The 17,102-nt window shown below is 48.4% G+C and overlaps 1 protein-coding gene across 1 annotated transcript in view; it reads right to left on the reverse strand.

Annotated features, from left to right (window-relative positions):
• The window catches only part of LOC145411024 (uncharacterized), a 204,828-nt gene extending 195,957 nt beyond the window's left edge, over positions 1-8,871 (reverse strand). The window contains exon 1 of the mRNA XM_080281086.1: positions 8,785-8,871. Coding sequence (XP_080137212.1) covers positions 8,785-8,826 — 42 coding nt within the window. The 5' untranslated portion in view covers positions 8,827-8,871. The remainder of the gene's footprint in view (positions 1-8,784) is intronic.
• Between the last annotated feature and the right edge of the window lie 8,231 nt (positions 8,872-17,102).

Raw genomic sequence — 17,102 nt, forward strand, 5'->3', positions numbered from 1 at the left:
AATCTCACCCCCATACCTAAGCATTTCACCACACACTCCATCATTTCCTGAGGCCTTTCCCAACTTAATCTTCTTCATCGCTTCCACTACTTCCGCCCTATTGATCTCTTCCTCCCTCCTCTCATCTCTTCTTCTCCCAGCCATTCCCCAACCACTTATACTTGCACTGCTCTCACTCTATACATTCAAAAAATCCTCAAAGTGCTCTCTCTTCTCCACCAACAACCTATTATTCCTATCTTTCACTCCCCTACTATTTCCCCTTTCACACTGCCTTACTTTCTTTACCTCCTTCCAAAACAATTTCTTACTCTCCCTCCATTTCACACTCAGATTCCTCCCAAACTCTTCATCCACTTTCTTCTTACTCTCCTTCACCAGTCTCTTAACCTCCCTTCTCCTGCTCACATATACCTCTCTCTTCTCTCTCTTATCTTCTCCCCTACCTACTCGCTAACCATTCACTATATGCCTTCTTCTTTTGTTCCACAGCTCGTTTCACCTCATCATTCCACCATGCTGTCCCTTACACACCCTTGCATCTCCTCCTCACTCCACAAACCTCCTCACACGCTGCGCCTATCTCTTCCGTGAATATCTTACATACATCTTCCACCCCTTCCATCTGCTCTAGCTCATACCTTCCCAATCTTTCTTCCACTATGCTCTTATACTCTGCCATTTTCTCACTATCTTGCAATTTCTCCACTTTTCTCACAGGAGCTGCTTCCTCCTGTCTTCCCTTTTGTACAAGGGAATAATTATACCTGACTTCCAATCCTCCGGGACTCTACCTTCCTCCCAGGCCAATCTGCACATCTTCCACATCCATTCTACTACTATCTCTCCCCCGTGCTTCAGCATTTCACCACACACTCCATCAATTCCTGGGGCTTTCCCCAATTTAACTTTCTTCGTTGCTTCCACAACTTCTATCCTACTGATTTCTTCCTGTCTTCTCACCTCCCTCCTTCTCCCAGCCATTCCCCAGCCACTTATACTCGCATTACTTCCATCCTCCATATTCAACAGTTTCTTATAGTGTTCTCTCCATCTGCTCACTTTTTCACCCTTCTCCACTAGTAATCTACCATTTTTATCTTTCACTCCCCTGCTAACCTCACTTCCACCCTGTCTTACTCTCTTCACCTCTTTCCAGAACATTTTCTTACAGTCCCTCCAATTTACACTAAAATTCCTTCCAAATTCCTCATCCACTCTCTTCTTACTCTCTCTTACCAATCTTTTCACCTCTCTTGTTCTTTCTACATATAACTCTCTCTTCCGCCTCTCAACTTCTTCCACGCCCCTATTTCTTATCCATTCATTGTATGCTTTCTTCTTTTGTGCCACAGCCTGTCTCACCTCTTCATTCCACCACGCTGTTCCTTGCACCCCCCTCTGTCTTCTCTTCCTCCCACACACCACATCACATGCTGCACATATTTCTTCTGTAAATATCCTGCACACACCTTCCATGTCCCCCATCTGCCCATCTGCTCCAATTCATATTTACCCAATCGTTCCTCCACTTCTCTCTTATACTCTGCCTTTTTCTCATCCTCTTGTAACCTTTCCACTCTCCTTCCAACTACTCCTTCCTCTTGTCTTTCCCTTCTTCTATTTCTCCATCTTACTTGGATCCTAATTCTGGCCACCACCAAGTAGTGGTCAGAAAGTCCACTCCCCCAACCTCTATAAGCTCTTGCAACCATTACACATCTTCGCATCCTTTCATCCACACACATATATATATATATACATAATATATATATACATATATATATATATATATATATATATATATATATATATATATATATATATATATATATATATACCGGTATATATTTATGGTCACTCGTCTTAAATGTCAGGACCAACTGCCTAGCCCCGGGCTCCCACACTCTTCATGGGGCAATGTAGGATTGGATCATGGATGGATGGATGGTATCATTTCGTTTTTTGCTTCATTTTTAAAGGCTCCAACATGTTTGCATGCGTCGGCCTTGGTCACCTAATGGTGGCTCTCCACACTGCACGATCCATTGCAGCCTCCCTGTTTAGTCCCTTAACCCTAAGGTCACACTTAATGACCTCGTCCCATGTCTTTCTCGGTCTACCCCTCATAACGCCACCCACAATATTTACACTTCTCACCTTCCTCATCCAATTATCATCCCCCATCCTCTCCACATGTCCAAACCATCTCAATCTACCTCTCCTCATCACAACACCAATACACTCCAGTTCCATCCTACCTCTCAACTCATCCATCGTAAACCCAGCCCCCCCAGACATTGCAGGCGGGGAAGCACTACACATCCACCTAATCACTGTCATTTCTGTACATCTGAGCCGGCGAATATCCTCCTCCTTTACTGCCCAGGTCTCACTATCATACAGCATTACACTCCTAACACATGCTGCATACAAGACCCCTTAGCATGTAGGGAGAACCCTCTCAATGTCAGATGACGCAAGAGCTCCCTGAACTTCTTCCAACCACTTCTCACCCTAGCCATAGAGCTAGCTCCAGCCCCACCTTCAGCACACAACATGCCTCCCAAATAAAAAAACTCTTCCACACACTCAAAAAATTCACCAGCAAGTTCAATCCTTTCACGGCTGACAATCTCCACCTGCTGTCCCCAACATGCCGTACACATAAAATCAGCAGTATCTCGCAGTCTACTTCTGATACCACTACATCTATTGTGCACCCATTTATCACAAACACCGCACAAGATTGAATTACTTCCCACGCCCTTGTGGCAAACTGCACATGGCCACTCTCCCTCGTCTCTGACAGTACCGTCACTAAACCTAGATATCATCACTTTTGTTTTATCTGCATTTACCCATAGGCCCTTGTGCCCCATACCACCTCTCCACTTCCTAAACCTTTCCTCTGCCTCCCTTTCGTTCTCTGCAGTCAACACCAGATCGTCAGCATACAGTACAACATCTCCCACAGGAGTCTGTTTCTAAAGTCACGTGAGAGGGTTTCAAGTACCATGATAAACAACATGGGACTCAAAACTGACCCCTGATGCACACCAATATTCACGGAAAACTCATCACTCAAATCTCCATTCACTCTCACCTGGGTGCGAGCACCCACATATATAACTATAACCACCCTAACCAGCCACTCCTCCAAGCAAAGCTTTCTCATTGCCCACTTCACCACCTCTCTAGGGACACTGTCAAAGGCCTTTTCCAAATCAACAAAAACAAAATACAGATCCCTTCTCCTACCAATATATTTTTCCTGAAGCTGTTGAATAATGAATATGGCATCAGTGGTCCCTCTACCTGGCATAAACCCAAACTGCATCTCATCAATATTCACTCTTTCTCTAATTATACCTTCTAAAACTCTCTCCATTACCTTCAATATCTGATCTAAAGGCTTTATACCTCTATAATTTCCTCTTTCCAGGGCATCACCCTTCCCTTTATACACATTTAAAATTACACTCTTCAGCCAATCATCTGGGACAACACACTCATAAATAATCATATTTATCAGGTTAGTGACTAACCTCACTTCTTTATCTCCTGAGGCCTTCAACATTTCGGCAGTCAACCCAGACACACCTGCTGCCTTCCCCACCTTCATCCTGCCTATTGCCTCACTCACTGAAGCAACATCAATCAAAGGCCAAAGGGCCAAACAATGGATCTGCTGGCTCCAAACCTTCCCTGTCCCAGTCAAAATATATATATATATATATATATATATATACCGTATATATATATATATATATATATATATATATCGTTTTGTTTCGTTTCATTTTTAAAGGCTCCAACATGCTTGCATGTGTCGGCCTTGGTCACCTAATGGCAGCTCTCCACGCTGCACCCTGAGGTCACACTTAATGACCTCGTCCCATGTCTTTCTCGGTCTACCCCTCATAACGCCACCCACAATATTTACACTTCTCACCTTCCTCATCCAATTATCATCCCCCATCCTCTCCACATGTCCAAACCATCTCAATCTACCTCTCCTCATCACAACATCAATACACTCCAGTTCCATCCTACCTCTCAACTCTTCCATCGTAAACCCAGCTCCTCCAGGCCTTGGACACAGGGACGCACTGCACATCCACCTAATCATTGTCATTTCTGTACGTCTGAGCCGGCGAATAACTTCCTCCTTCACTGCCCAGGTCTCACTACCATACAGCATTACATTCCTAACACATGCTACATACAAAGACCCCTTAGCACGTAGGGAGAGTCCTCTCAATGTCAGAAGAGGCAAGAGCTCCCTCAACTTCTTCCAACCACTTCTCACTCTAGCCACAGAGCTAGCTCTAGCCCAACCTCCAGCACACAACATGTCTCCCAAATAACAAAACTCTTCCATACACTCAAGAGATTCACCAGCAAGTTCAATCTTTTCACGGCTGACAATCTCCACCTGCTCACCCCGACACGCCGTACACACAAAATCAGCATTATCTCGCAGTCTACCTCTGATACCACTACATCTCTTATGCACCCATTTATCACACACACCGCACAAGATGGAATTACTTCCCACGTCCTTGTGGCAAACTGCACATGGCCACTCTCCCTCGTCTTTGACAGTACCGCCACCAACCCTACATATCATCACTTTTGTTTGATCTGCATTTACCCTTAAACCCTTGTGCCCCATACCATCTCTCCACTTCCTAAACCTTTCCTCCGCCTCCCTTTCGTTCTCTGCAATCAACACCAAATCATCAGCATACAACAACGCCCACAGGAGTCTGTTTCTAAAGTCACGTGAAAGGGCTTCAAGTACCATGATAAACAACGTGGGACTCAAGACTGACCCCTGATGCACACCAACATTCACAGAAAACTCATCACTCAAATCTCCATTCACTCTTACCTGGGTGTGAGCACCCACATACACAGCCATAACCACCCTAACCAGCCACTCCTCCAAGCCAAGCTTTCTCATTGCCCACTTCACCACCTCTCTAGGGACTCTGTCAAAGGCCTTTTCCAAATCAAGAAAAACAAAATAAAGATCCCTTCTCCTACCAATATATTTTTCCTGAAGCTGTCGAACAATGAATATAGGATCAGTGGTCCCCCTACCTGTCATATATATTGGTGGGGGGAAGAAATGATAGAATAAAACTGAGAGTTAGCCTTCAATACCAGTACTATTAATAAAAATATATTAAAATTACAGTACAGGTACTGCCCATTCCACTTTGCCCCCCTGAGTATGAGGGCCCAAAATAAGCTAGTTACTGCAGTCCAGGGCATTTAAGGGCAGAAGACTAACCCATGGCCATGGTAGTATTATACATTAAAAAAAAAAAAAAAAAAAAATCACAACTAAGAAATGAACCACATCACGAAAGCAACAACCTATTCTGGTACCCTTCGAGGAAACATGAAACCACCTTATTTTGAAGTTTTCTTCATTTGTTAATTTACCAAAGTCCTTCATGAGATTTTGTGTGTGTGCATTTGCAAGTTCTGATGTTTTTTGTATTATTTCTGAGTAGCGTTCAAAAAGCAGTATTTGTTTACCATCGCAATAGTGGCAGACAGAGTAAAGTCAACCTGTGCACCAAAAACAGATGGATATCATCTTAGCATGCCATTTCAGCATTAATCTACCCTATCAAATGTTTATTTATCCAAACCAAACCCAAATTAACTTAACCTAACCTCATCTATTATAGCTATCTATACCTAACTTAACTTATTGTAACAATCTAGCCTGATTTATACCTTACAATCCAGCCTTATCTAGTCTACTTTATCCTTACCTAACCTGGCCTAGTTTCTCTTAACCTAACCATACCTCTCCAAACTTATTCAAATCTAGCCTAATTTATCCCAATCTAATGAAAACTAATCCCAACCAGCTGGTTTCAGCATTTATAAAATTGTGATGCCATCAGAATGCAGCGTGGGAGGCGTGGTTTGTCTACAGCTTATACTGTGCTGTATAAATCATCTATCTATCTATCTCTCTATAGCCAGGCGCCTTAATCCCGTAAGGGGTGGCCGTTTGACTCTGACTTAGTTGTTTTACGGGGAGGGGCATTAACCCTTCGCCAACTCACTTGTTGACACATAAGGTACAAGTGTAGGTTGCTTATATGGTTACCAACCAGCATTGTAAATGGTTCCCTGGCTTACAGGAAACCATTAGGCTTGTCATTCAATGTAAAGCCACCTGAAAAGGAAACAAAAGTAATAAAAAGTGACAGGAAAGATGTGAGAAATTGGAGTGGAGGGCTGACAGAAAAAGAATGATAAAGGTGAAGGAAGAAGTAGGCAGCACATCAAGTACATTAAGTGGATGATGGTCATCATCACCTGCCACCACGTATGAAGCATGTTTTCCTTATTTACTGATGGATCCTCCTCATACTGTTCTAGAAAACACCTCTCGGAGGGATGTGAGAAGGGAGGAAGAAATCAGCAGGATGGAAGTTGTGGAAGCAACAAATAAAGTCAAAATGGGGAAAGCCCTAACGATCAATGAAGTGTGTGGTGAAATGCTGAAGCATGGGGAGAGATAGTAGTAGAATGAATGTGGAAGATGTGCAGATTGGCCTGGGAGGAAGGTAGAGTCCTGGAGGACTGGAAGTCATATATATATAATTATTCCCCTGTACAAAGGAAATGGGGAATAAGAAGTGTGTGGTAATCAAAGGTGCATTTGTCTTCTTAGTGTAATGGGAAAAGTATTTGGAAGGGTATGTACTGACAGAGTTAGGGAAATAACAGAGAATTAGTTGGAGAAGAACAGAGAGGTTTTAGGAAAGGAAGAGGTTGTGTGGATCAGATATTCATTCTTAGATCTTTAGTGGAAAAGTTTCTAGAGAAGGGATAGAAGTTGTATGTGGCCTTCATGGATTTGGAGAAAGCATATGACAGTGTGGATACACAAGGACTGTGGAAAGTATTAAGAATATATGGAGTAGACGGGAAGTTGCTGAAGGCTGTGAAGAGTATGTATGAGGGTGCTAAGGCTGCAGTGCGTGTGGATAGTGAACTGAGTGAATTTTTCTATTTGAAGGTTGGATTGAAACAGAGATGTGTTCTCTCCATGGTTGTTCAATTTGTATATGGATGGGGTTATAAAAGAGATACAAGGTAGGGAAGAGGATGTTGGGGTGGCCCTAATGAGAGAAGGCAGTGTTTGGAAACTCCTTGTACTGTTGTTTGCAGATGATACTGTGTTGTTAGGTGAAGATAAAGGGGAGTTGCAAGTCTTGCTGGATGAGTTTGGGAGAGTGTGTAAGAAATGGAATCTAAAAGTGAATGTAGGGAAGAGTAAATTTATGGTCTTCAAGAGATGTGGAGTCAGTGAATGTACAGTGAGGTTGGATGAGGAGGAAATGAAAATGTGAGTGCATTTATGTAGTACCGGGTACCGGTACTTGGGTAGTGTGATGAGTAAGGATCGAAGTTTGGAAGGTAAAATGCTTGAAAGGGTACAACAGGGAAGAAAGGTTGCTGGTTCCTTGAAAGCAGTGATAAGAAACAGGGAAGTGAGCAAGGAAGTGAAAAAGTTACTACATAACAGTACTGTGGTACCAACTCTAACAGATGGAGGTGAAGCTTGGACCTTGTTGGAGAGACACAAGTCAAGAGTGATAGCAGTGAAAATGAGTTATTTGAGAAGAGCATGTGGAGTCACATGGAGAGGCAGACTGACAAATCAGGAAGTAAAGGAGCATTGTGGTGTGGATGTGGATGTGACAGGAAGCATTAGGAGAAACATACTGAGGTGGTTTGGCCATGTGGTGAAGATGGAGTGAGAGACTGATGAGGAGAATGTATGTGAGTGAGGTGGAAGGGGGATAGGGAGGGGGAGGCCAAGGATATGGAGGGATGGAGTGGAGAGGCATATGACAGAGCGGGATGTGAGTTGGGTGCAGGGCAGTGAAATGGCAGGGGATAGGGCGACATGGAGGCAATTTGTTTGTGGCCACCCCTTACGGGATTGAGGCATCTGGCAATAGAGAGATAATGAGACATCTCGATACCTTTACAAAATATCTAAATCAATCCAAAAGTACAGGTATATAAAATTTTCTGCAAATATTTCAGAGGTTGTCTCACATCCTCTTGAAGTAGACCACTATTCCAATATGAGAGCTCTACCACCAGAATATTATATAAGAAAAACTGGCAGCAGGTTAAAACATGTTTTTTAACTTTCAAAATATAACCAAATCTAACTAGCCTATACTCCTTGCACCTAAACTTGGCCCCATATTCATCATTTTGCAGCTTATTTCACATAGGTAAGTGGCAGAAAATGGATAAATCCCTCAAGCCAGGAACAATGAATCATACAGTTCTGCAGGGCAAGGAGAGATCCCTGGAGAGGCCGGTATATCTTACCAGGTAATTATATGTTACCCTGGTGCAGGCTCAAACTGTGCTACCATATATTCTGGACCGCAGTAGCAGAAACAGAAGGCTACAGTTCTATATCTTTTCCATCACACTTCTTTGTGACTAACATTACACCACAGTAAAGATTTTAATGCTGCAATTCAGCATTCATGATATATGGAAGTTTGATGTCATCAGGCTAAAAAGAGTATACAGTACCGGTATTTACCTAACCTCTATGCTCCATATATATATTTATGTCAACCTGCCAGCCATCAACATAAAACCTAATCAAGAGGCTCTGCGTCAGGCCAAAAACTCATTAACATTTCCCTTGTAAACTCCAACAGTGTAAGTAAAATTCTTTTAGCAACAAGATATGAAGGTTATATGTCTCACTTGTTCCTGCAGCTTTCTTGCAAAGTCTTCATCACTGTCCATATTACCAGACACTGTATATTCACAATAAAAAGAATAACCCAACTGGACGTCCTCGAGTCTTCTTCCTTTATTACCGGTGTCTGGTGCAGTGCTCCCTGGCCCTGCTGAAGATTGTATTTGGCAGGTGGCAATGCACATAGGCAAGTAACGATTTCGGGATATGGCTTCGATTCGGCTCCCTTGTTATTTATTTATTTATTTATTTATTCCTTTTTTTTTCGCATTTCTGGAGTTTATGCTGGCTGTGCCTGTTAAACTATTTGTTTTCTTTTCATCAATAGTAGTTTATTCTTTTTCTAACCGATATTTTCCCCACGTCTTGATTTTTGAATGCGAGACGTATATGAGGGAGGGGGGGTGACATGGGGGGAGGGTAGTCAAATGGTCGGTGACAGAGCGACTTGAAGGTGTCTGGGGCCACCCTTTGCGAGATTAGGGCGTCGGGCTATAGATAGATAGATAGATAGTAGATCGGCTCTACGTAGGGCTGATGTGAAAATGTGTGTTTGTTACGTGTTATGCTAGGTGTTTAAGGGGCGGCTTCCCATTCCTAGAGCGCCTAGAGAGCAGTTGGGTTCTCTTTCTAGACCGGAGCTTAGACAAACAAGAGAGGGCCAGGGCATAAAACACAGGGCAACAACCTTACACGTATATTGACACATTCAACTGATGTGGAATGAGTAGACAGCCAGATACAATTTCACAGACAACAATCAGTACATAGGCTGGCATTAATGGGTCTAGTACTGCACAGGATAATGTATACACAGGAGTCTAAGTAAAATGCCCGCGACCGGACCTTCCGCCCCGCCACCCCCCACACCACCACCGGGCCACCACCACCCCACCACCCGAGGAGGAGATAACGGTCAGGTTAGTGACCCGGGACAAGAGGGTCATCCAACCACCACTGACCTGTGCCCCTTCTTCCCGCAACTGCCTCAACACCAGGTGAGCCTAGATCCGCAACAACTTACGCGGCGGGTTGACCATCGACAGCAGTGGGGTGGGACTGATATAACATCAGTCCCTAGTAGTTTTGTGGTGACGACCACAGCTTCACCCCAACAGGGCAGGAGGTCCCTAGGTGAGCCACGAGGTGTTTACACCTGCTGCCACCGCGAGCCACGAGGAAGTACCATCCTCTGCCGCAATAACCCTGGTGAGCCACGAGGGGCTAGTACCCTCTGCCACCGTGAGCCACGAGGGAGAAATACCCTCTGCCACGACCAGGACAGGAGGTCCTTTAACGAGGGAAAAGCACCCTCTATAACAAACAGGGCAGGAGGCCCAATAGTGGACTATATGGGGCCAACACCCCTAGTCACCCCAAGGGTAAGAGCCCCTTGCACAAAGCCACAAGTGGGTCCCAGGACCGATCAACCTGGTGCCACGGCTGTATTGAAGACAAGAGAGAGAGTCGCCTCTGTGCTACCCTCCCTGAGTACAAGAGAGACCACGGCCTCCGTGTGTCCTCTAAAGTCAGCCAACTCCCGCAGGAGTAGCTGGACACCACCCGGGAGAGTTGCCCCGGAAGTGTCACCCGAGCAGAGGCCCGGTCCCAGTCGGGACCTACCTCCCACCCCCGGGAAATTCTTGTCTTCCCCAGGTACCAGCAGGAGACGAGGCCGCAGCCCACACCTGACGGCGCGTCCCCTGGCAGACCTCCACAGCCTTCGGACCCCCAGGCGAGCCCAGCAGCCTACCAACGCTGACCTCCCCCTGCCGCAGATCCTCCGACGCCAGACACGTCTGCTTCACCTGTTTGGCCCCAGTCCCTAGGTCCAACATAGACAGGCCTCCCTGTACCTTGACCAGAGCGAGGGCCTATGACAGGTCGAGACCCCAGGCAAGAGGGTCTCCCTGCACCGTGACCAGAGTGAGGACCTACAACAGGTCGAGACCCCAGGCAAGAGGGTCTCCCTGCAACATCGGACCCGGGTCGAGTCTCCCCCAAGCGGGTACGGTGATTCCCGCCATGGGTAGAGCCCCCGGAGGTCCCCTTATAGTGACAGAGTGATGTCGCCCCAAAAAATCGGGCAAGATTAGTGACTTTCCTTTCCTGCAGTGAGACAGAGATAGTGATACAGTGACAAAGTGAACCAGAGGGATTCTACCTATAAGTGTCCATAAATACTTTCCCTTGATAAAGACTATAAGTTCTGGGCCCATGAAACTAGTGTTATTCCCAAGCCCAGACTAGAGGAGTCCCCCGTACCAGCGCACGCGCGGGCAAGAGTTGCCGCGCCGAGCCCAAACAGTAAATTATAGTGATCTGCTCCCCTTGTTCTTTTATAGTAGTAATCCTTCCCCGGCTTATCAAGCCCAGACATCTCGATTGCACCAGTACACTAAGACCTTTTGGACTTTAATGAAAGTTAGTCTCATTCACTTGTGGACCCTTAACCCATTGTAAAGTATAATTATAGTGTGTGTGAATATCCCGTGTTGTACTAACGTAACTTTGTATATCTGTATCCTCTGTCCAGAATATTATTCTTATATTGTCACAGTGTTAGAATTAAAGTAATAGATGTGTTAAAGGTGGACTGCCTAGTTTTTATGTTCTGTTCCTTTGTTAGTGCATTACTTCTGGTCCGGAAAGAGGACCCCGCTCAGTAGCTAGTGTCTTTAGTACGAGAAGTCGGCCTAAAAACACTCAGCATAACACTGGTGGCAAGCGGTGGTTCTGGATCCGAGTAAAGCACGGAGGAACGCAAAAGGAAACCTGCACAATGGCAGCTAAACCGCACATTCAATTACCAAAATTCAACCCGGACCAATGTGACATGGATGTTTATTTGGACATGATCAAACCCCTTTTAGACATAGGGTTTGACTCAGATAAGGAGAAAATTGCGGTCACACTACCGAATCTGGGGAAAATTATCATAAAAGTCGCACCCAAAATAGTCCCAGAACTGTCATGGGACCAGTTCACTCAGATAGTGAAACAGGCTTTTATGCCTTGCATGGGCAGTGTTGTCGCACTCTCACAACTCGACGCCCTCACCTATGACGGTAACCTGGTTGACACTTTCATCCAGGCTCGGCGCCTTGTCACCGCCGCTTATCCCGAAGCAGAAATAACTACTCGGGATACCCATACCTTCAACGCCCTGCTGAGGATCCTCCCGAGCATAGTCAGGGAACAATTCTCCATTTATGATCCATCAGGAAATGTGGATCAAGACCTGCAGCTCGTCAAACGTCTCCTCGCCGCCCGTCCCACACCACAACCGCTTCACGCAGTGACAAAGTTCCCCACAAACCACAACCCCCCACCAAAACCCAAGCCGCCGTCTAACCAATCGCCTGCAGACCCGCCTCCCACAGTACCCAGGGCTTACCCGCAAAGGAAGCGCCATAACCCCAGGGAACAAGGTAACTTAATTAGTATAAACCCTTGGGAGTTCACGGCTTGCAGCCGCACCTGCCCCCTTCATGACATAAGTGAGCAACTCAAGGCGAATCGGCGCAAGAATCCCCAACAAGGCCGTAGGAAAGTTTCCTCCCTTGACGCCAACCATCTTGCAGAAAAAATCCTAAACAACGGGGAGAAGAAGACCGGCAGGTTCAAGAAATGCTAGATGCCGGTGTCATATCAAACTCCACCAGCCCATGATCATCACCTGTAGTAATCATGCGAAAAAAGGACGGAACCATGCGGTTTTGCGTCGATTACTGCAAAGTAAATGACGTTACCATCAAAGATGCTACGCCACTACCCAGGATCGACGACTCTCTAGATTCCCTACATGGATCTACCTGGTTCTCTACCTTAGACCTGCAATCAGGTTATTGGCAGGTTCCAGTTCACCCGGACGACAAACACAAAACCTCCTTTTCAACATCAAACGGGAAGCACTGCGAATTCAACGTCCTTCCCTTCGGACTCTGCAACGCCCCTGCGACATTCTCCCACCTGATGGAATCTGTGCTGAGTGGACTCACCTGGGAAACATGCTTAGCCTACCTGGATGATGTAATTGTTTTCAGCCATACCTGGGCCGACCATCTCCACCGCCTCAAACAGGTATTCCAGCGCATACGACAGGCCGGATTGAAGCTAAAACCAACCAAATGTGTGCTAGCTGAAAGATCAGTCTCCTTTCTCGGACACCTGGTCAACGCAGAGGGCATCTCCCCCGACCCCGACAAGCTACGTGCAATCGCCGACATTCCACCACCTCGCGACGTGCACGAAACCAGAGCCTTCCTAGGATTAACCTCCTATTATCGGCGCTTCATGAAAGGTTTTGCGAACATCGCAAAACCCTTGCACGATCTTACAAAAAAAGGAGAACCCTTCGCCTGGACTGAACCCCGGCACATCGCATTCACCACCCTCAAAGCCAAACTCACCTCTGCCCCAGTCGTCGCCTTCCCGGACTACAACCTACCATTCCGCCTGTACACAGACGTCTCACTCCACACAATAGGGGCAGTCCTTGCACAAGTACAGGACGGCCGCGAACACATCATCGCCTGTGCCAGCTGCACCCTGAACTCAGGCGAAAAGAATTACGCGGCCACCAAACGTGAATGCCTAGGGATAATATGGTCACTTGAGTACTTTCGCTCATACATATCAGGCACCCATGTGATCATCATCACGGATCACCAATCCCTACAGTGGTTGCGCCAATCCAACACCACGAACGCCCAGCTCACTAGATGGTGCGAAACCTTAGAAGAATACGATTTTGAAATATCGTATCGTCCAGGCAAACTCCACACGAACGCCGACGCCCTATCAAGACTACCCATCAATGCCATCTCGCCAGAACCCGACCTGATTAAGATGTGGCAAGACAACCAACGCCCTACCTGGATTCCGCCGAATATTTTCAGCAAGCTCCACCTGCATGGCAAACACTTGTTTGACCCTAACGGCCACATAGTCCTGAGCCCCACAACCGCCCATGACACCATGCTCCACCTCCATGCCGATAACAGTATCCACTTGGGCACCAAGAAACTCACCCAAGTGTTCAACGACATATACTGGACACCGAACCCCACCACCATCGCCAAAACCATCGTACAATCCTGCCGAGCCTGTGCGTTAGGAAAGGATATCACCCGCACACCAGGCCCATCTGGAAAACTAACGGCAACAAAACCCTGGCAACTGCTATCCCTTGACGTCGTCGGACCACTCACCCCCAATGCAGGATATAAATATATAATCACCTTCGTTGACGTCTACTCAAAATTCATCATAGTTTGTCCTGCTAAAGACAACAGTGCAGTGTCTGTTGCTGATGCTCTGACTCGCCACGTGTTTCCATACTTTGCCATTCCCCAGGCATTACACTCCAACAATGCACCAGAATTCACCGGAAAGGTTTGGCAGGAATTAGCTAAAATATTCGGATTCCACATCTCCCACTCATCCCCCTACTGGCCACAAGGCAACAGCATCTGTGAAAGAAGCCATCGCTCCCTCCTCAATCAAGTCCGCACTCGCATCACACAAACAGGAAATGAAGACTGGCCTGCTCACGTCAAAATAGTTCAATGGGGCTTGAACATATGCCCGCGAGAAGACGGCATAACACCACACGAGTGAGTATTCGGGGAAACCCCGCTCCTCCTCCCGCTCCGCCATCACCTCCAGCCACCCTCCCCACCCTCCCTCACCGACCCTCTCCACCATCTCAAATGCCGCCTCCACCACCTACAAGCACACCAAGACCTTACACCCGATACCAACCACACCAACCCCTACAAAACCAGCCAATCTGTTGTCGTCGCCCAACTCCCTACCCCAAATAAAATTGCACCACGATTCATTGGACCCTTCACCATAACTCAAGTCCCCAACCCGTATCAAGTCATCATCAATCAACACGGCCAGCAGCGCACGTATCGCAACCGCCACGTGCGACCTTTTCACCCACCCAACAATAACCACCCCCGCACCCGCACGCCCAGCACCTCTGCCTGACCACCTGGCCACGACGACGTTTCTGGGAATTATCCCCCACACTCATACGCCTACTACTTCTCACCCCCACCCAGTACCTCACCTACCACCACACCACCCCCCACCACCCCGGATCTTAACTTACCTCAACCGCTGCCCTCGCCACCACCCCCCACCACCCCGGATCTTAACTTACCTCAACCGCCGCCCTCGCCACCACCCCCACCCAGCACCTCACCTACAACCACACCACCCCTCACCACCCCGGATCCTGACTCACCTCAACCGCCGCCTACACCACCACCACCACCCGGCACCACCACATACTCAACAACGCCCACACCACACTCCACCACCCATTCCCACACCACCCCTCACACCACACCCCCTCCATCCCCTGCCTCTCCACCACCCCAAACCACTACCTCCTCAAACCATACTCCTCCACCTTTGCCCACCTGCGCCCGCACCACGCCCAGAATCACCCAAGCAAATGCGCCCGCCCTACCCAGCGACCATGCTCACTATACCCGCCATACAACCAGGCCACCCACCTCACCCCCCAACACCCACACACCCTCACCACCACCACGTGCTCAACCACCCTCACCACCCACACCCACCCTCACCACCACCACTACTAGATCAGGCCGCCTTTCACGCCCACCACCCAGATATACACCTACACCACCCCACAGTAACCAGCCAACCCACCACACACCACCAAAAAAACCCCTACCCCAAACACCTCCCCCATCACTCTCCCTCTCCAACAAGCACGATGGAAAAACCCCAAGTCCCAATTCCCCAAAGTCAAATCCCCTACCCACCAACCCATCCCCCATAAAAGCACCGACCCGCCAACCATAGCCAGCATTCAGCTACAGCCGCCTCACCAAGCACCAACCAGCAGCATGAAAATCACCCGCGTCCAGTGGCTATCTCACGGCCAGCCGCCCATCAGAATCCGACAGACGCCTCAGCTTCTTCGCCACCTACGCCACACAAACCACCCATCCTCCATCCGACTTTTCATCAACCCAGCCCACAAACCGACCACAATGACCAACCACTGGATCAACCTCCTGCAGCACCTCACCCCAGTCAACAGGACACCCACCACCATCACCTACCACCTACAGTCACGGGGTCGTGACTTTTTCACGAGCAACGGTGGTAAAATGCCTGCGACCGGACCTTCCGCCCCGCCACCCCCCACACCACCACCGGGCCACCACCACCCCACCACCCGAGGAGGAGATAACGGTCAGGTTAGTGACCCGGGACAAGAGGGTCATCCAACCACCACTGACCTGTGCCCCTTCTTCCCGCAACTGCCTCAACACCAGGTGAGCCAAGATCCGCAACAACTTACGCGGCGGGTTGACCATCGACAGCAGTGGGGTGGGACTGATATAACATCAGTCCCTAGTAGTTTTGTGGTGACGACCACAGCTTCACCCCAACAGGGCAGGAGGTCCCTAGGTGAGCCACGAGGTGTTTACACCTGCTGCCACCACGAGCCACGAGGAAGTACCATCCTCTGCCGCAATAACCCTGGTGAGCCACGAGGGGCTAGTACCCTCTGCCACCGTGAGCCACGAGGGAGAAATACCCTCTGCCACGACCAGGACAGGAGGTCCTTTAACGAGGGAAAAGCACCCTCTATAACAAACAGGGCAGGAGGCCCAATAGTGGACTATATGGGCCAACACCCCTAGTCACCCCAAGGGTAAGAGCCCCTTGCACAAAGCCACAAGTGGGTCCCAGGACCGATCAACCTGGTGCCACGGCTGTATTGAAGACAAGAGAGAGAGTCGCCTCTGTGCTACCCTCCCTGAGTACAAGAGAGACCACGGCCTCCGTGTGTCCTCTAAAGTCAGCCAACTCCCACAGGAGTAGCTGGACACCACCCGGGAGAGTTGCCCCGGAAGTGTCACCCGAGCAGAGGCCCGGTCCCAGTCGGGACCTACCTCCCACCCCCAGGAAATTCTTGTCTTCCCCAGGTACCAGCAGGAGACGAGGCCGCAGCCCTCACCTGACGGCGCGTCCCCTGGCAGACCTCCACAGCCTTCGGACCCCCAGGCGAGCCCAGCAGCCTACCAACACTGACCTCCCCCTGCAGCAGACCCTCCGACGCCAGACACGTCTGCTTCACCTGTTTGGCCCCAGTTCCTAGGGCCAACATAGACAGGCCTCCCTGTACCGTGACCAGAGCGAGGGCCTATGACAGGTCGAGACCCCAGGCAAGAGGGTCTCCCTGCACCGTGACCAGAGTGAGAACCTACAACAGGTCGAGACCCCAGGCAAGAGGGTCTCCCTGCAACATCGGACCCGGGTCGAG

Source organism: Coenobita brevimanus, chromosome 87, assembly GCF_032717465.1.
Source record: "Coenobita brevimanus isolate Jiangsu-jjx chromosome 87, ASM3271746v2, whole genome shotgun sequence".
Lineage (NCBI taxonomy): Eukaryota > Metazoa > Arthropoda > Malacostraca > Decapoda > Coenobitidae > Coenobita > Coenobita brevimanus.